A 20707-nucleotide genomic window follows, 5' to 3' on the forward strand; every position below is an offset into this window, starting at 1 on the left:
CCTCCCCATCCTCCTCTCCCCCAGCCCCTGGCAACCCAGAAATGGAAATGGCTCCACTTATTCCCCCCCAAAAATGACCAGCACATCTGAGGCTGGCTTCACCGCCCACCACATTTTTTTTACGATTGTGATAATATACATATAACATAAAACTTCCCATCTTACCATTTTGAAGTGTCCAGTTCAGGGGCGTTAGGTGCATTCACATCGTGGTGCTCCCGTCACCGCCGTCCACCCTCCTCCCTCTCCATCTTCCCAGCTGAGTCTCTTCCCCATTGAACACTAACTCCCACACCCCCACCCCAGCCCCTGGCTCCCACCACTCTACTTCTGTCTCTATGAACTTGACTGTTCTCGGTACCTCGTGAGTGGAATCATACAATATTTGTCTTTTTGTGACTGGCTTATTTCACTTAGCAAAATCTCTTCAAGGTTCATGCATGTTGTATGCAGCATGTGTCAGAATGTCCCTCTTTTTAAGGCTGAATAGTATCCCTTGTATGTGTACGCCACATTTGGTTTACCCTTTCATCCATCAGTGGACACCTGGGTTACTTCCACCTTTTGGCTACTATGAATAATGCCACTATGAACATGAGTGTGCACATATCCCTTTGAGCCCTTGCTTTCATTCTTTTGGGTATATACCCAGAAGTGGAATTGCTGGATCATATGGTAATTCTGTTTTTAATTTTTTGAGAACCCGTCATACTGAGTTCAGCAGCAGCTGCACCATTTTACATCCCCACCAGCAGTGCAGAAGGGCTCCAAATGACCACTGACTTTTAACCAGTCCATCTTTTCAGTTTATTTTATGAGAATTATCTATATTTGCCACAAGTTCTGGCAGTAGGCAAGAGAGCTTGTTTGAAAATTTGATTCAAATATAAATTCCTTTCTGATATATTCAGGATCAAGGGATCAGAATAGCTTTCAGTTAAACTTACCACTTGTGTGGTATAAGCACCCAAAGCTTTTTAGAAAAAGACTCGCTTGAATATACTGATAGGATTTTATTACTTTAATAGCCAGCTTTGCTAGATTAGCTAAGGGTGGCTGACTTCCATAGATTAAATTCTTTGTTCTGATACTGAAGAGTTCTCAGAGAATGCTTTTTTCCTATTCATCGGTGTTATAGATATAAAAGAGACTTAGCCAAATATATATATTTATATTTATATATTTCCAACAATGTCTAATGCTAGAAAATAAACCTTTTCTTTGGGCTCCATTTTAAATTACCCTTGGAAGGAGACTTTAACATATGATAATCTATATAGGTTTTTCTACCATTCCTTACCTCCAGTTCTATATACATTAGACATGTGAGATGAATGGAGGTATTGAGGTATGGCATTAGCCCCCAATCCTCGGAGGAATGAGGCAATGTAAAAATGTATGTGGTCCATCCTCTCAGATGTCATCAGAAGCCTTAATGTGCCTGTAGCTGGGTTATGGGGGCAGCCTTCTTGAATCTGACAGCTTCCTACTGGTGGGCCAGGGAGCCTTAGATATTAAACCCTTAGTTTCCACCGGAGGTCCCAATTTTCAGTTGTCGTGACATCACTTTAGTTGGAGAATTTGGCCACTGGAACACTTGTACCTGGATTTTCTTTTATTTTCTTTTTCTTGCTTACCACCAGGTGTGTTTACTCTGGTAGTTGACGCATACCCCTTGCTCCCATACCCCCAACCCAAAAAGAAAACAGCCAAGGGTTTGGAGTGTGTAGAACCAGATTCCCCACAGGGCCCAGGCTGGACTGAGGTAGCACCACAGTGCTTTCAAAGCAGTGAGAGAACTGAATGGGGTGACCTTTTTCACAACCTAAGGGAGTAAAAGCCCAGCTTCTTCAGCAGAGTCCATGATTCTGCTCTAATGCCTGCCCTCCTATCTTTACTGGGACTGTGTAAACACAGATGAATTACAATTATACAGTGAACTCAGGGGACTCAGGACTAAAAGTGACTCACAGACTCTTTAGTGCCCTGTGTTCCCCTTCCCTTCTTTGATTATTTGCCACGGAAGTTTCCAAAGCTGAGTCTTAACACCAGAACATCTGTGATGGACACCCTTTTCTTCCATGTTTCATCTCTCAACTCCCCCAAAAAGCCCACTAGTAAGAGATTGCTAATAAAAACCAAAATAATACATATCATCACCCCAAACACACACACACACACACACACACACACCTTGCAGCATGGCCCTGATGTATTTGTTGGAGAGATAATATTTGCAAATCACAAAGCTTATCGTCCAGACAGCTTTTGGTCAACAAAGATAGCCTACAAGCCACAATTTGCAAGTGTTATCTACACTTTGCATTTCTTTTCACATTTAGCACCTTTGGCTCCACGAACTGAGGAGGAAGTAGATGTAGCAGCAACTATAAAGTCTTGACACAGACCTAGGAAATAAATCATACTTGTCTGATTATGTTTAGCTCACGTGACATGGTATTTCTTTGTCAGTTCAGTTCAGCCTTTACTGGTTAGAAGGATGATGCTTAAGCGGATCCTACTTTGAACTTCAAACCTTCTCCAAACCTGCCATCCCCTGGAACTTTCATTGTCTGTAACCCTTGGAGGACCTTCCTCTTAATTTTCCTCAAAGGCACAAAGTGACAGATCGGATCCTGCCCAAACTTAAAGAGAAGGAAATAGTAGAACCCTGATCAGACAGTGAGTGCCTGCAATGACGGTAGTAACTCAGATCCAGTTTAGAGCCCTCATTAGAACATGCTTCACGGGCGGAGAATGCTGTGCTTTGTGACTCCCACTGGTCCCCCATTCCTGGTATTCAGCCAGGTTTCCTGCCAGGCACACAAACCAGTACACTAGTCTGCATAGAACTGGTACCAAGTAAACACTGTGCAGTCATTGGTTCCACTTAAAAGTCTCATGTGGTCCTAGCCACCAGGCTAAGTTACAGTCATTTTACCAATCAAAGATTTATGAAACCTGTGCTACTAAGGTTGGGGGGTGCGTTTCTATTCTATTTCAGGAATGCCCAGGGACTCGTAACGACCAGAAATAACCTAATCCCAAAGGTGTATCTCATACCCTATTCTCTCCTTCCTGACAGGCATGGACCCATGCAGGCATTCTCTTAAAACACAAATACAGTTTCCTGGTTGGATGTGCCTCAATCTCAGACGTCATAGCTCAGGTAAGTGGTCCGTATGTCCATCAAAGCTGCTCAGAGCCCCTTTCAGGTGATGGACAGAACCGGCTGATGCCTCATTTTACAAACATCCACTCCGCGAGCATCCCTGCATTACTCAAATCAAACGTGAACTTCCATAAATGCTTGTTAAGTGAATGAGAAAATGGAACCCCCCCATGATACAAGCGTGTAGGATCTTGCAGGAATGGGCGTTGTAGGAATTTAAATTTACCATCAGAGGTTTTGCCCTTTATTGTTAAGGCACTTGCACGTGAAATGACTCTGAAGTCAAAGCTAGTGGGTGGTCACAGCGTCGATGTGCACACGTGGGCCTCTGTGTGGCCAAGTCACTAGGTGCTAGTTTCTAGAGAACGCTCCTAGGTATTATTCTTTTTTTTTTTTGCCGTATGCGGGCCTCTCACTGTTGTGGCCTCTCCCGTTGTGGAACACAGGCTCTGGACACGCAGGCTCAGCGGCCATGGCTCACGGGCCCAGCCGCTCTGCGGCATGTGGGATCTTCCCGGACCGGGGCATGAACCCATGTCCCCTGCATCGGCAGGCGGACTCTCAACCACTGCGCCACCAGGGAAGCCCTAGGAATTATTCTTAAATGTTGTTGTCACCTGGGGCTGCCACTCACGCATCATTCTCCCATGTTTGGAAAGAATCAGGAGGTCGGCTTCGTCTGAGAACATTATACTTCTGGCCAGTTCCCTGAGGTCTGGCACCAGCCCTGGTTTCCATTCTCCTTCCTGTCTTCTTCCTCCAAAGATTCCATGAAAAATTTTAGCAGCAAATTAGATTTAATTCCCATAGTCTCTAAGTTAGACTTAGTTCCTACAGTCAGGGGTTTGGAGAACGATTTCTTCACGGAGAAGGAGGTGGACTGATTTCTAAGCTCCCTTCCCAATTCTCAGTTCCATTCTATGAACATGTCCATGCATTTCTTCCTGGTTTTTCCCTTTTGTACACGCTAGTCTTTCAGCCACCTTTTTGAAATAATCTACTGTTCAACTGTTAGTACCTCCTAAATACCAAGAATTAAATTTCCAAATTAATTGCATTTACTCCATGGATCACTATTAAAAGTAATTAAAATTACTTCCTGCTAACATTATTTTGTGTGTGTGAGTGTGTGCACGCACACATGCTTGAATACTAGCTAACGTCATTCTCTGATATATCTTTGTTAATTTTCTTGGTGAGTTATTAGAGATTTTTTTGCCTGGTCTTACTTTTAATTCATCCTCTGAGGGATGAACTAAACTGCCTTGTTCACTCTAATGACTTAATTTGAAATTAAGGAAACAGCTCTTATTTTCAGCATTAGCATCAGCAACTCAGTGAGCATTTGTAGATGTGTTATCTCAAAAGCAAAAAAAAACCCCCAAAAAACCCACCTATCTTTGCCTAAGATAAATATAGCAGCATCCAAGGGTAGAGGAAAAAATCATATCCCTGAAAAATTCTTTGCCAGTGCTCCTACAGCCATTTTCCTTCTTAATTTTAAACCTGGTCCTGGCCGCTGCCTGTTGGGAGGGCTCAAAAGTTCAGGATAAGCATAACTGGTTAGTAGGGGCGATGGAAGCTGGATTCAGGTGCCATCTGGCCTTGGGCTTTTCCTGGTGAAGTTTCTATTTTAAACCTTATAGTTGGAGTTCCTGCCACAATTTGGTTGGCGGAATAAATTCAATGTTTGTTCTTAAGTTTTCTGCTCCCACTCCCACCCCCAGCTTCAGTCGTCTCATTACTTGAAAGCATTTGTTAATTGCCAGACTTGGTACTGAATAAATAGATCCTAGGTGAAGTCCTTTGAAATACCACCTTGGCACAGATAGATAGGGAGTAATCACCAATGATAAAATGAAAAGAGTTTATAATGCCTTGAATTTCAGTGGCAACTCTCAGTTTGAAAAAATTTTACTAAGCTAATTAATTTCACATCATAATACAAGAAAACCCTCTTGCTTTGGTTCTAACATGCCATGCTTTTCTGTGTCACCATTATTGTACTAGTCATATGTTTTTGATTTATTTTTTGATCATCTAGATTTTCTCAGCTTGCTCAATATCAAATGAGAATTCTCATGGGGTGTTGGGCCTCAGTGGGACCTCTAGTCCTTTCCCCTTTGTGCTGTCATCAGCCCTGGCCTTCTGAAGTCAGCTGAGATCCCAGGGATGGGATCCCAGGATCCCAGCTGAGTAATCTGGCTGCACTACTGTAGGTCCCTTTGTCTCCTGCCTTTCCAGCTCAGCCTTCGGGCAAGATGCCCATCCTGAACCACCCAATGGTGTGCACCTTGCACCACCTGCACTCCAGCAAAAAGTTACACAGCGGGACAAACTGATCAAAGTATAGATTCATACTCTCATCACTCACCTCGGCGGACTCTAGTAACCATGTCAGAGGGTCTCCACCCACCTCACTCTCGCTGGCAGGTGACCTCGTTCCCTACCCCACTGAGAAATTTAAACCCACATGCCTACTGTCAGACCCTTGCCTCATCTCCATTCCCCCTCCCATTACAGGAGAGGAGGTGTCCCTCCTCCGTCCAAGGCCACTTCTTCCTCCTGTGCCTTGAAGCCTATCCTGTCCTGCTTTCTCAGGAACCTTATTCGATCGGTTATCAGTGACTCCTTCTCTCTCGCCTGGATCATTTCTCTTTGACATGGAAACATGCTCAGACATCTGCCATCTTAACACAATAACAACAGCAACAACAAGCTTTTTCTCATGTATGTCTTTAGCTACAATTCTCTATTCCTTCCCAGCCACACCTTTTGCAAGGCCAGTTTCCTCTCACCGTCTCCACTTTTTCACTTCTCTTTCTTCCTTTTACCTGCCCCATGCTGACCTCCACTCCCATCACTTCACCCACACTGTTCTCACTAGTGACCCTCTTGCCACTGAATCCAGCGGGCACTTTTTGTTGACTTAATGGATGTCTCAGCAACTCGTCACTCTGTTGACTGCTCCTTCGTCCGTGAAACATCCCTTCCCATTGGGTCTCACACCACCACGTCCTGGTTTTTCTCCTACTTCTGATGGCCGAGCTCATCTATTGATGTGTAAATGTTGAAGTTCCTTAAGACCCATCTCTCTCCTTACTGTGTATTCTATTCATGAAGAATCTACTGCGTGCCCTACGTTTAAACCATCTGTAACATGATTGATGATCACCAAATAAATATCTGTGGCCAAGCCCTCTCCTCTGAGCTCTAGACAAGCCATCTAAATATCTCTACGCTATTTCTACTCACATCCTTCAGAGGCATCGTAAGCCTCAATTCATACTCTTCATGATCTTGATGATTGTGGTTTTGAATGAATCTGTGCCCCTACCATCAGCTCAGAAACCTGGGAGCCACCCTAGGAGCGTCCCTCTTCAGGACCATCCGTCTAAATTTTTAATCCTAGATGTTTCTTTATCTGCCCTCTTCTCCCCATCTCTGCTGCCCTCACCCTGGTCTGAGGGATCACCCCTCCCACCTGAACTCTCAGCGATGCCTCCTGACTCGGGCTCTGGCTCTGGCTCTCCTCCATCCTTCCCCACTGTGGCCACAGGGATCTATTCTCAGTGAAATTCTGGCCATCTCACCCCCTGCCTAGAACCTGCTTTCGAATCACCTCCTGGTGTTCCTGAGATAAAAAGCCAAAACCCTGATCATGGTCTATGAGGTGCTGAAACCCCACAGGCTCTGCTTCTTCCCCAGCCCCTTCACTCTCCTCTTGTCCCCTTGCTCTCTTGTCCCTGTGGCCCCCCAGCCACGGTCCTCCCTTCCGACCTCTTCAATGTGGCCGAGCTGCCTCCCCCTGGGGGCTTTGCCTGGATCCTTCTGCCCGGAAGGAGATGCCCTGCCTCGGCTTTCCCCACCTAACCCTGGCTCCTGTCAGCCCCTGCCGGCTCCTTCCAAGGCATTGGGTCTCGGCTCAGATTCACCCCTCATGGGGTGCCCTCCCTCACCCCACAGCCTGGCTTTCCCAGCACCACTGCCCTCTTTCCTTCACAGGCCTTTTCACAGGTTGATGACCATTTCTGCCTTCCCCACGAGGCTGTCAGCTCCAGGAGAACAGAGCCTGGTACGATCGTATCTATCATTGAATCCCCAGCACCCAGGACGGGGCCAGCACGTAACAGGCTTTCCCTGGGAAAATCCTCACCACTGAGGCAGTAGGTTACCCACAGAAAATAATCCAACAAAGTTTTGATGATGGCATCAGAATCAAAAATCTTAATTCTGGATTGAATTGCAAAAGGCCCAGGTGTTATTTTGAGTTGATAAATGATACAACCCAAAGTGAAGATGTAAGATGTATGGTATGTGTTGGACCACATGGCATCAAGCTAGTAACATGAAGGAGGCTGAGAAAATCTTCACTTCGGCCTTGATCGCTACTGGCCCAATGCCTCCCGCCCGCACTCTGTCACACTCTAGCCCGTTCTGCCCCTCGGGCCACTTTCTTGTCACACCTCCCCCTCCCTTTTCCTTCAGTTCCACATCCCCTTCCTTGGCCCTGCTCGTCTTGCATGGCCATCCTGATGGCGTCACCGGGAGCCTTTCTGCACTGGGCAGAGAAGGGGTTGGTCTTCACATATCCATTTTCCCTCCAATGTGTTTTCAGTCTCTAAACATGACCATCTTCATTTACACTGTAGGTTTGTGTATGTCGAATCTTAAGCTTGCTGCAGACAGACTAGTCTGTTTGCATATTAGGGCCCCTTAAGGCCTCTGATTAGTTAGAGAAATAAATGGGCATCTTGGCCACATTACAGAGCTCAATCTTCTGTTCCAAACACAATGGGTCCCTCACAAGGCTTCCCCCAGCTGGTCTTTGCATCCCTCAGTTAATACAGTACATTTGTTGCACTGGGAAGCAACAGGCATGGAGACAGTCACGGGCATCTTTATTTCCATCAACGGGCTCCACTGTACCCTTGGTGAAAGTGAATGTGAGTGTGAGATCGTGAGCGCGAGTGGACACTCATGCGTCCATGCCCCGGGCAGCCTGGTCATGTCCATGCAGCCAAGCGGTAGTAGTTCTGTCCCCTGCGTTCCCCTAAGGACGTCTCTGTCCCATTTACCGGTTTGAGAACAGCAACCTGGGCACAAGTGTCGGTTTGTGCTACAAGCAAACCTCCTCTAACATCTAATACTATTATTGCGTTCAGAAGAGTTTCTCTGGATTACCCTGCTTTTCTCTGTTCCCTGTGGCAACTGAACGCACTCATGTGATGAACTGTGCTCATTCTCCAGCTTCTTTTTTAACTTTCTGTCATCACTGATTTCTTGAGAATGCAGTGATCAGGGTATACCTCCTTTGGTCAGGATCATTTAGTGGTGGTGTATTTCACAAGCCTATCATTCCATGGATATTTGGCTATTAAGATTGATGTAGCCCCCCCAAAAAATTTAAAAATTAAAAAAATTAAAAATAAATAAGTAAATAAAAGAAGGAGAGGAAAATGGATACTACTTAACAAAATCTCTAAGGACAAATACAAAATTAATGTAGGGCTGATATTCAGCTGGTTCTTACCATAATAGCCAGGCATGTTGTCTGTTCTGTTCAGTTGTTCAGTCTGTTGGTAAATATTTAGAATATTACTCCTGAAAATAATCAAACAGATTCATTGCTGTAGTGGATAGAAAATGGATGGATGGGGTTCAAAGGTACGACGTAGACTTTTTATAAATCTTGATATTTAATCACCATGTTCCTCTTCAAAATAAGTTAAACACATAATTTTTTAAACAAACAAACAAACAAAAAACGATTGTTGTAGCCCAGACAATCTCTCCCCTCCTCCATTACCCTATTTGTGCACTCAGTACGCCTCAGTGGTCTTCCAAACACGTGAATCCCAGGAGGGACTCTGGGCAGAGGTGGGGCTGATTCTCTGACTTCTGCAGGATAGGAGGTTAAATACATTGATAAGTTTGCTTTAGAGCCTGTACTGTTCAGTAGAGATTGACACTTTACTATTATTTCAATCCCTCTTGACTTTATATTTTTTGACCTATGCCACTTTTGTAAGTTAATATCTTAAATTGTAATTATCTTGTTTTATAATAATTAGCATTGGTGCTTTTGCAGCATTTTTAGTGGATTCCATGTTATAAATGTTAGTGTCCATTTTTCTGTGTACCATCATTGGTCACTGTTCTATCCTTTGTGGAAGGTCACTTAGGTCCTCTGGTGTGGATTACATGTGTACGTCGATGGGGCAAAGCTCTTCTGCATCCTCTGGGGTCTGGGAATCCAAAGTTTCTAGACTTTTTTTAATCGATAACCTTAACCAGATGTGCAGTTGCCTTAAAAGAATCTTAATGATGAATATAACAGAATGATCGTGTGCTCTTCCAGTGAATCCCAAATGCATGACCCTGAATTCTCTGAGAGCAGTATCGAGCTGTAGCCCAATACTGTTTCTGTTCTCCTTCTCATCAGTGTCAAGGTTTTCGCTCAGAGATACATCTCACCTGCGTGCAAGAGGTCGGGCTGCGCTTCCATTGATTGGTTCCGTCTTCTCCCTACTGACTTGTTCTTGTTTCCCCATCTCTCAGGTCGTTTTTGTCGCCATTTTGCTTCACAGTCATCTGGAATGCAGGGAGCCTCTGCTCATCCCCATCCTATCCTTGTACATGGGTGCCCTTGTGCGCTGCACCACCCTGTGCCTGGGCTACTACAAGAACATCCACGACATCATCCCGGACAGGAGTGGACCGGAGCTGGGGGTAGGTCCTTAGACCTCGAGGACATGCTGTCTGTCCATCCACGTGGAATATAGTTTCACCCCACACGTATGAAACGAGACATCAGTGTAAGAAACACATGCTCTGGGATGTTATATCTCCAGGCCAAGTGCTTCACAGTGTCCACAGGGAAAGACAGTTGGAGAATTGATGAACTCTGGAGATGAAAGAGTCCTCAGAGGTCACGCTCCAGCCTCCTGGCCTCCATACGAGGAGACCAAGTCACAGTGAGTCATGCCAGGCCGAGGAGGAGACACAGCATTGACGTCCTCCTTACTCTCTGTTGTCAAAAGTGAGTCATTCTGTGCTCGACAGAGATTTTAGGACCCCTGGTACCATGGAACTCACATTTGATTGTTTTTAATTTCACACCAGGGATCCAGGCTGTGTCTGTACTTTCTGTGCTGGCCAAACACAATCACTCATTCAGGTGCCTTCTATGGAGGGAGCGGAGTATTTAGCTACCACAGGGCAACACAGGAAATTTTTAAATACGGTCTCTGGCCTCAAGCAGCTTTACGTCCCATTTGGCTTATCCAGCACAGAAGCGACATTCAGACATGAACCCAAGAAAGTACAGAGACTGCAATGGGAGTTCAAGAACTTCGCTCACTGAGGCTGAGAGAACGTAGATAGGGATGAGGTCTAAACAGCCCCCTTGATGGAGGCAGAGTTTGGCCTGTGCCTCTAAAGGTGAATATGGTACAAGCAAGATACAATCTTATACAAGTGACCAAAGCGTTCTTTTCGTCATCATTATAAACAGTATCTGATTTATATGTTTGCTAATTTCTCCATCCTTAGGTATCATTTGGGTTGGTATCCATCTAGATATAAGGCAGATACGCATGATTATGTATATTATATATATATATATTTATATAAATATGGCCCTGAATAAATTACCACACTCCACCCCTTGATCCCACCTTTGACCACATGTTACTTTTGTCATGTCAAAACAGTAATTGCGGGACTTCCCTGGTGGTGCAGTGGTTAAGAATCCACCTGCCAATGCAGGGGACACAGGTTCGAGCCCGGGTCCGGGAAGATCCCACATGCCGCAGAGCAACTAAGCCCGTGCACCACAACTACTGAGCCTGCGCTCTAGAGGCCGTGAGCCACAACTACTGAGCCCGTGTGCTGCAGCTACTGAAGCCCACGTGCCTAGAGCCCGTGCTCCGCAACAAGAGAAGCCACCGCGATGAGAAGACTGCGCACTGCAACGAAGAGTAGCCCCCGCTTGCCACAACTAGAGAAAGCCTGTGCGCAGCAACAAATACCCAACGCAGCCAAAAATAACCAAAAAACCAGTAATTGTATTGACCACCCACCTTGATGTGAGGTCAGGCCATCAATAATATCAGATCTAGTTACAATATTTCCATCATAAGGACAACCACATCACATTGGTCTTGGTGATAACAATCCATCTCAACATTCAGCTCCCAGCAAAGGGAAATAAGTTAAAGTGACTGAGATGGTTCCATGATGGAACTCTTACCCTCATGAAGAATCAAAACCAAAATCACATGATGAAAGCCAGGCTTTAAAGATAGCGCACATCTTGGGCTTCCCTGGTGGCGCAGTGGTTGAGAGTCCGCCTGCCGATGCAGGGGACACGGGTTCATGCCCCGGTCCGGGAAGATCCCACATGCTGTGGAGTGGCTGGGCCCGTGAGCCATGGCCGCTGAGCCTGCGCGTCCTGAGCCTGTGCTCCGCAACGGGAGAGGCCACAACAGTGAGAGGCCTGCGTACCGCAAAAAAAAAAAAATAATAATAAGATGGTGCCCATCTTCGCTGTAGAATTCTTAATAAGTCGCCTTCTCGTTACCGTGCTTTTATTTGGCTTGTGCTTCTGAACATTTACATGACTTCTGTCAGAGCTTTGAGAATAGGAACCTCTGAGTAGATTTATACAGTGCCCAAATAATTAGGCACATTTGTGAGCAGACTGATTCCAAAATAAAGTATAACAATGTTTTACTTCTAAGAGTTACCTCTTAACTGACATGGCTTCTAGCCAGTCAGTTTGATAATTTAACAGAAACTAATTTCCAGCCTGTTTCTTGGGCTATGAAGTTGGGTTCTGCTTGGGTTAAAGTTGCCCTGTTTGGAAAATAGGCGTTTGAATCCATCAAGCTTAAATGTGTGTTTTGATTTCACAGTAGCTTGCCAGCTGTCTGACTTCATTTCTATTAAGACTGTACATTTTACTTTAATTCAACTTGGCTTGTCTCCAGAGGCTTTTTCTATATCATTTTTAAGTGTAGTGAATTGACTCATGGTTGATATAGAAAGAAAACGCTTTGACTCTGAATTGTTTTTTTCTATTCTGCTTCCAGAGTTCAGTGAACTTTTATCCCCTTTTCTTGATGCAGGGAGATGCAACAATAAGAAAGATGCTGAGCTTCTGGTGGCCTTTGGCTCTCATCTTGGCTACACAGAGAATCAGTAGACCTATCGTCAACCTCTTTGTTTCCCGGGACCTTGGTGGCAGTTCTGCAGCTACGGAGGTAGGGCAGCTTCTGGGGCTGTGGGTCCCCACTGTCACCGTGTAAAAACCGGGTGCGGGGGAGGTGGATTACGAATTTGTTTCCAATTCCTCTTGAGAGCTCAAGAAATTCTGTGATACTAAATTATGTGACACCTTCACACAAGGAACCCATAAGGATCTCCATCAGTGACTTAGAATCATGTGATTTTATATTTTTATGAGTATGGGAGAAAATATCTCCTTCATCCCTCTCTTTTACCATATGAGAAAACCGAGATTAGGGACCCACAACTAGCAAGAAGCTGGGCTAGTGTTAGAATCCAGATTTTCTCTCTCCACTCAACGGCCTCTCCACTTTCCCATGGAGTCAGCATGGTGCCTCTTTGCAGAGACAGTGGAACATGCCATGCACAGCAGCAGAAGTGAAAGTACCAGGGGGTGAAGGGCCGATGCCTCCATTTTGACCCACCTAGTCTCACCTATCCTTTCTCCACCTCCTGTACCGAGCCTACCATGGCTTTATGTACTCTGGCAATCTGCCCTCCTCCAAAGGAGGGTCTCCATTAGGTACTCAACTCAAGAAACTGATCTGGAAACTGGCAGCTCCTCCAAAGACAGAGTTGAAGCGCTTTTTTCCATCTTTCAAGTGTGGTATGAACAAGCAGAATGACTTCATTTGTTTCCTCCTCCGCTGCCCTCTGGAGAATTAATTGTCTCAAGAACTGCTGATCCTTCAGGAAGGCTGGTGGCTACTCATGAGAGCCTCCTGTTTACACATTGCCCTTGAATGCACTGTCAGCATGTTTCCAGGCTGGGATCTGCTGCCAGTTTCCATGTCCTGGGAAGCAGCTCATGTTGGCTTGGAACAAGAAGCACATAAATCACAAGCAGAAGGCTTTCCCTTGTCTCCGTTGGTTCCTGGATTTTGTTTGTTGAATCATGAATGCCATCTGGGCTGGCTTCTGTAACACAGCAGCTTTTTTACTTCAATACTTCAGTTTCAGTTGCCCAGTAAAAAGTGTGGGACCGCCATCACCTGTGTGCTAGAATTCCATCTTCCCCTAAAAAAACCAAGACATTATACGTTAGAGCCATTTCTAAATGACCTCAGTGCACAGAGACAGTCTTTAGCATTAGGGTGGGCGACAGAAATGACATAAATTGATCATCTGCTTCGGATAATGTCGGCACTTGTGGATGTTTCATTGACTCCCGACACCCCTGCACGATGGGTATCGTTATTCTTACGGTTTTGCCGGAGGAACAGAAACGGGGCCTGAGAGCGTTCATGCTTCACACAGCTGGGAAGTGATGAAGTGAGGTTTGAATCCAGGGCCGCCTGATGCCACCACCCACTCCTCACAGCAGTGTCTTCACCCACTGGGGACCCACCTCGCTCACGGTCCTGGCATCACTGTTATGGCCATTAGAACAGACGAAGCCCGATTCCTCCCATCCTAGCTTGTTAGGGAGTTGAACTTTGCCAAAAAGGTAGGGTTAGGCGCTCTGTTTTAAATTTTCTTCCTCTTCATTCACCTAAGAAATGAAACTCTCATTTTCATGGAAGAGCCTGTGAGGCTTCCTGTGAGACGTATTAATTTAGTTTTCAAGTTAAACATCAACGTTGGGCTCTCCTGGCTGAACAGATTGAAAGTGAGTTGAGTCGGATGGAGGATACCATAAAGCCATCGACCGGCGCACACCGTCAGCTTCCCTGGAGGATGGCGTGGAGATAGAGCAGTGGACGTTGAGTGCAGAGTATCCGGAGAGCAGGGGTGGGGCTCAGAATCGCATTTGGAGACTCAAGAATTGGGCTAGACTAGAAGGTTTGGTTTAGCTCAGTGAGAATTTGGCAGACCTGGGCTGAAATCTTGGCTTCTCAGGCAGTGATCTGGACCCGTTCCTCATTGGATTCATGTAAAACAAGACGCATCCCCCTGGTCTCAGGTGCACACCCTGGGTCCACTCCGCCCGCTCCCGGGATGCAGGGGAGCGCCTGCCCCTTGCTCCTTCTGTCACCCAGGGTGGGGTGACCCGTCAGGGGGGACCACACCCGAGACGGCTTGCTCCGCCACGTGGCAGACGGCAGGCAGCGGCTGGACACAGGCTCTGCGGATGCCCTGCTAACCGCCGGCTCTTCCTCTTGCAGGCCGTGGCAATTTTGACAGCCACATACCCCGTGGGTCACATGCCATATGGCTGGTTGACGGAAATCCGTGCTGTCTACCCTGCTTTTGACAAGGTGAGAACCGCTTGCGGCATGGTTTCTGAAACACACTCTTTAAAATTAGTGTTTGATAGACAGGCATCGCCGTTGATGGACGCCGTGATGTTTCTAATCTCATCTCGCTCTGCAAGGTTAATGAGGTGTTGGGGCTGGCGGACGTAACTCAGAAAATAACAGAGGCGAATTTACGCTTGCCTTGATGCCGTTTCCATGATGCCTCTGCAAACCAATACTCACTTCAAGGTTATTCCTGTCAAGAAATTATTTGAAAAAGGGAAATTATATTCTCAAAAATTTTTAATATATTGGATTTCATTTCTCTTTTGTTGTTTTTTAGTTAAACCGATACTTTATAGCAGATGTGAAGGTACAGGAAGTTGTGTGCTTAAGTTCATAAGCTTAAGGCTCTCTTACGGGGTGCTGGGGTACATGCACGCCAAAGTTGTCCATGCAGCAGCCACGGGTCCAGGCTGGTTGGGATGCAGTGCAGTTATTCCAGCTGGAAGCTTCTGGTGACGGCCACGGCGTCCCTCCACAGCTGCTGACACAGCCCAGAAGGCGCATAAGCCTTCAGACCTGTAACCTGAGGCCAGGTCAGGACTGACCTGTGTGCAGATCATTTGAGAAATGCCTATTTCATTAAAGCTTAATTATTTGAACCTGTAGACTTGTATCCTGAAACAAATAAGTAGAAAAACAGACCCCCAGCAAGATAGTGTACAATGTTTTAAAATAAAAAACAGGAAAGAAGCACAGAACCTGCCACTTGTACTCTTAATAGCAACTCTTTGGCCTTGAATTTCTATAGAACTAGCTCAGAGCCATTGCTGATATCATTTCATGTGATCCCAAAAAGAGCCCTGGGAGGTGAGGAGAGGAAGCCTCTTCACCAGGGTCCCCAGCAGATTACCTGCCTCTATTCCCACACCCATAATCAATCACCCACAAATAGCAACTCACCTCCAAGTGCTTCAGGGATGGCCCCCACGCAGCCTAACGGGAGAGAGGGTAGGCTATTACCCAGAACTCTTTACTGGGTGTGGAACTTCCCCAGTAAACTATAAGCTGGACCCTCCACTGATTGACAACATTCATTCCCATCATTAGGATGCAGAGCATTTCCGAAAAAATTCTTTTGATTCCTGCTTTCTAGGCCTTTGAGAGTGGACTTCCAAAGGCCTGAGTCACTTGCAGGAGAGAGCTGTGTTTGAGTGGGTTTAATCCACTCCACTGATAGAAATCAGTGTTTTCATGTCAAGGAACATGTGTATAGAAGTAAGTCCTCAGAAACCAAAATGGATATAAGTCATCTTGCTAAATGTCCAGCTCTTGGAATATAAGATTATATAATAAAACTCAATAGCAGGTTCTAAAGTGTTAGAACCTCCTGGCTGTGAGCGTCTCACCTGAAATTGTTTGTGGCTACCTTGAAATAGTAAAACTTAACAATGCAGCGCTATACAGTTTCACTAAGAGCGTCCAAGGTAAGCACTGTTGTTGTTGTTTTTTTGCGGTACGCGGGCCTCTCACCGTTGTGGCCTCTCCCGTTGCGGAGCACAGGCTCCGGACGCGCAGGCTCAGCGGCCATGGCTCACGGGCCCAGCCGCCCCCGCGGCATGTGGGATCTTCCCGGACCGGGGCACGAACCCGTGTCCCCTGAATCGGCAGGTGGACTCTCAACCACTGCGCCACCAGGAAGCCTAGATAAGCATTGTTTTATTCACCATCACAGAGGTTACGCACCGCAAAAAAATTCTTTTATGGAGCGCACCTCTAGCCAGAGGCTGGAGTGACTCAGAACGCTTTTGAAACCTCCCCCATTGTTGCCGTGCATTCCACTGCGCTACTCCAAGCCATTCCGTGAATGCCGTCTATTCACCCGAATCTTAAGACACCTCTGTGTGGACTTCCAGAATCTGCTGTACTGACAGTTGAAATCCTTAGCCTCCTTGTGCGTTCCAGAATAAGAGATTTAAAATTTCTCGCATAACTTCTGCTGTTTCTAGCTGAACAGTGAGCTGGGAGAGTTTTCCACTCGTCCACATTCTCTCTAATGTTCGGTTATTATATGCAAAAGACTATGTTTCTGCGAAAGAGCAGATGGGGCAAACAAGGTGGGACACAGATGCTAATCTAACGATATGTGCTGGTTTATCCCAACCGTACTTGCAGAAATATTTGCTATTTAAAAAATAAAAGCGCACCTGAAGGAGCTGGGGCCCGTGGCTGTCACCATGGGTGGCGTGTGCATTTGGAGGTTCCTAATTCTTTCCGGCATGGCCTCCTTCTCGCCCAGGCCACCGGGGCACCACCCTCGCAGATCCTTGGGGGAGAGGAGATGGAGAGATATCCTACCTGCTGTGATTTGCGCTGTGCACAGTCTGTTTTTCAGAAAGGCTGATGTGCTTTAGAGACCGGAGTTAAGAAAATGTCAACCCCTCCAGAGGTGGCATAAAGGGGAAGGGATTCGAGAGGTTGCCTCAGCCTCTGAAGGGAAGCAAACATCAAAAGCTCTTTTGCAAGTAGGACCTATGACACCTCTGCTTGTGTGTCTTTCATTGGGCTGGATATGGGAGCCAGGGGCTCACCGTTTGTTCTTTTCTTTTTTTGAATTTTATTTTGTTTACTTTTTTATACAGGAGGTTCTTATTAGTTCTTGTGCGTCAGCTCTGGGGCTAATGGGGTCCGTAAGGAGGCTGGCATTGTTTTTCCTCTGCTGCCTTTCAAGGCTGAGGGCCGGACGCTCGTTTTGATTGGGTGACGGGCACGCCTAGCAGTGACCCTGGGATGGCCCCAGCAAGCCCTCGGGCATGTGTCAGAGGACCTCTGGGCCATCTGCATCATTTGCTTACATTTCAATTTAACAAAGCCTGTTTGAGCATCTTCTCTACTCAAGAAAGATGGTGCTAAGTTGCAGGAGCTAAAGAGATGGGTGAGGGACTTCCCTGGTGGTCCAGTGGTTAAGACTTCACCTTCCAGTGCAGGAGTCACGGGTTCAATCCCTGGTCGGGGAGCTAAGATCCCACATGCCTCGCCGCCAAAAAACCAAAACATAAAAAAAAGAAGCAATATTGTAACAGATTCAATAACGACTTTAAAAAAATGGTCCACATCAAAAAACAAATCTTTAAAAAATAAAATAAAATAAAGAGATGGGTGAGACACGCAGTCCTTTATCTCGGAGAGCAAACGCGCACCTCACAGGGCCTTGACATGTGCCCTCAAGTACGGGCCCAGATGCCACGCCTGCCTGCAGAGCTCCAGGGTGGTCGGGAACTGCAGGATGGGCTGGGCCCCTGGACTAGCTGGGTGGGCACCCAGCGCCCAGGAGAGGGGACTCGTTCAGGAGACACTGCCGGGCGTTCAGTCCAGAACTCCCTCTCGTTAGCATTCATGTCCAGAAACATGTCAGCTGTCTGAGAGAGACTCAGAGCGACAGCTGTCTTCCAAGCTGTCACTTGACATCTACACTTCAGACGCATCAAGTAAAACAGAAACGAGATGGTCTGTAAGATGCACGTGTGGTCAGCCAAGGATAACCTGGAGCCTTTTCTTGCCCCCCTAGAATAACCCCAGCAATAAGCTGGTGAGCACAAGCAACACAGTCACTGCAGCACACATCAAGAAGTTCACGTTCGTCTGCATGGCCTTGTCGCTGACGGTAAGGAGAGACCCATCCCCGCCCCCGCCTGTGTTTGTTTTTGGAAAGGGGGGTAATTGCCATTTTAAAGGGACAGGTCTTGTATTCCATAATACGATGTTGTGCTGGATTAGATAACAACCTCTTCGAGACATTTTCATCCCAAAATATGAGCGATCATTGTTCAAGGAGGGTGTTGAGTCTAAGAATAGAGAGTCAGCTTCTGGCGTTTCTAAGGGCTTCTTACGTGCTGAAGAAAGGCTGGCTTTGCCTTTAGTGTTTAATACTCTTACTGATAATTTCCAGCCCATTTTTAAACACCCAGAGTCAACTATATAACCATTTCTGTCCCTTTTCCAAATTTAATTGGCGTTGTTTGTTTCGCTGGTAAAAGTGCCTTTCCTCATACGTGTACGCTGATGTAACCTCCCTATTTATTTATCATTCAACACTTGCTTGTCAAGCACGTACTGGATCCCAAGCCCTGTGCCATCTTCAGGGATACAGGTGTGAACAAGTGTGGATAACACTTCACTGTTGGCAGGGCCTGTCAGTGACTCTGCACAGCCTTAAATAAATAGCACACATCCTTCCTTTATCAACTCCCTGGGTAATTCAAATGTAGGAGACATAACGTTCAAAAAAAACATGGAAAAGATTCCTACATGCTCTATAATCCAAAGCACATTGTGTATAACTTAAGGTTGTTTATGACATTTATCAACAGTCGTAAGAAAATAACATTTATCATCCACTTCACATCGTAGACTGTGCCTTTTGGGTTCTAAAGATGGAGATGAGAAGAGGCTAAAAAGAAATAGGGGTCTTTTGAACTCAGTTCCTTGTTTGTTGTTGTGACTACATGTGTCCTATTAAGTCCTGTAGCAGTTCTCTGTTTTTATAGTACAATGTAAGAATGTAGCAGAAACGCCTGGGTGTGTGCAGTTCCATCATAAATGACTGATAAGGTGGACGTAAGGCAATGAGGTTTGGGGACATGCTGATGACAGGAACACACTGACCACTGTCCCTCTGGCCATTATCACAAGAACCACTTAGCTAGATAAGCCCTCATAGTGGTCCTTTAAAATCAAGCCTGACACACATTTTAAGCCTTTTATGGATTTTTTTTCAAAACCCACAGCTTAATATTTGATCCACTGATCCAACACCTGAATAGATTGTATCAAGGGCAACACAAGATATAGAGCCCATCACCCAACACCTCTGACACCGAGTCATGACCTTGCATTCTCAGCTGTCCCGTCACTCCAGCCCAGCCCTTCCCTCCTGAAACTGGGAAACTGCAAGGGGGGGTGGTGTCAGAAGCCTATTCCAGGCCATGTCCCAGGGGTGGGGGGAATCTCTGGTAGCATGCCTGGCTGAGTCAGGACGGGTTGCCCCCGGCAACCCTGCTCTCCTGGTTGCCTTATTTCTCCCTGTGGTGGGCAAGTTTTTCCATAGTTCCCTAAAATATTAGCGAAACACTACACAACCTTGAAACCGTTCAAAAGAGTATTTGGGGAAAAAACAGAGAAGATTTCTGCCCCAGGAACAGACCTCAGCTTTTGGAGACTGTGTTAAGTGACCGGGAGTTGAGAGCTCAGCTGGTTCGGGTGCCAGGCTCTGCGACTGCGACCTCGTCCATCGCTGAGAGCTGGGAGCTTTCGGTCATTGCTCGCTCTGCTATCCAGAGTCCGGCCGGGTCTCCCGTCTCTGCATTTAAACCTCCTCCCGCAGCTGTGCTTGAGTCCAGTGGAGAACTTTACCAGACTGGGTTTGAGGATATTCCTTCCCTCCTTCAGTTCACGGGCAATAACCTGTACTTCTCAAACAAGAGCCACAAGTGTATCTTGAAATGATAACCAAGTAAGATCTAGAAAAATGCTTTGGTTTCCCATGTAGAGGTTTTATTTACTTAATAAATTCAATTAGTCTAATCCTACCATCCGTAACTAGAAGTATCTCAGGGTAGATTTGTCCCCGTAGAAACAGAGACTCAGAATCCAGTGTTGGAAAGGAACTTGGAGGTGAACTGATCAAATCCCATCATTTTTTAGTAAAGGAAATGACCCAGAGAGGATAAGAGGATAAGTGACTTGCCCCAGTACCCAGTACTGGCAGACCTCGCTTTATTGCACTTCGCAGATAATGCATTTTTTTTTTACCCGTTGAAGGCTTGTGGCAACCCTGAGTTGTCAGATGATGGTAAGCATCTTTTAGCAATGAAGTATTTTTAAATTAAGGCATGTACATTTGTTCTCTAGACATAACGCTATATTGCACACTTAAGAGACTACAGTATAGTATAAACATAATTTTATATGCACTGGGAAACCAAAAAATTCATGTGACTCGCTTTGTTGCAACCTGCGCTTTATGGTGGTGGGCTGAAACTGAACCTGAAATATCTCCAAGGTA

General features: G+C 46.0%; 1 protein-coding gene across 1 annotated transcript in view; it reads left to right on the top strand.

Moving 5' to 3' along the window:
• Positions 1 to 20707, top strand: part of ANKH (ANKH inorganic pyrophosphate transport regulator) — a 138364-nt gene that overhangs the window by 88957 nt on the left and 28700 nt on the right. The window contains exons 4-8 of the mRNA XM_079702038.1: positions 3086 to 3169; positions 9734 to 9904; positions 12304 to 12438; positions 14569 to 14661; positions 18212 to 18307. Of these exons, the coding sequence (XP_079558164.1) occupies positions 3086 to 3169; positions 9734 to 9904; positions 12304 to 12438; positions 14569 to 14661; positions 18212 to 18307 (579 nt within the window). The remainder of the gene's footprint in view (positions 1 to 3085; positions 3170 to 9733; positions 9905 to 12303; positions 12439 to 14568; positions 14662 to 18211; positions 18308 to 20707) is intronic.

Source organism: Hyperoodon ampullatus (genome assembly GCF_949752795.1).
Source record: "Hyperoodon ampullatus genome assembly, chromosome: 4".
Classification (NCBI taxonomy): domain Eukaryota; kingdom Metazoa; phylum Chordata; class Mammalia; order Artiodactyla; family Ziphiidae; genus Hyperoodon; species Hyperoodon ampullatus.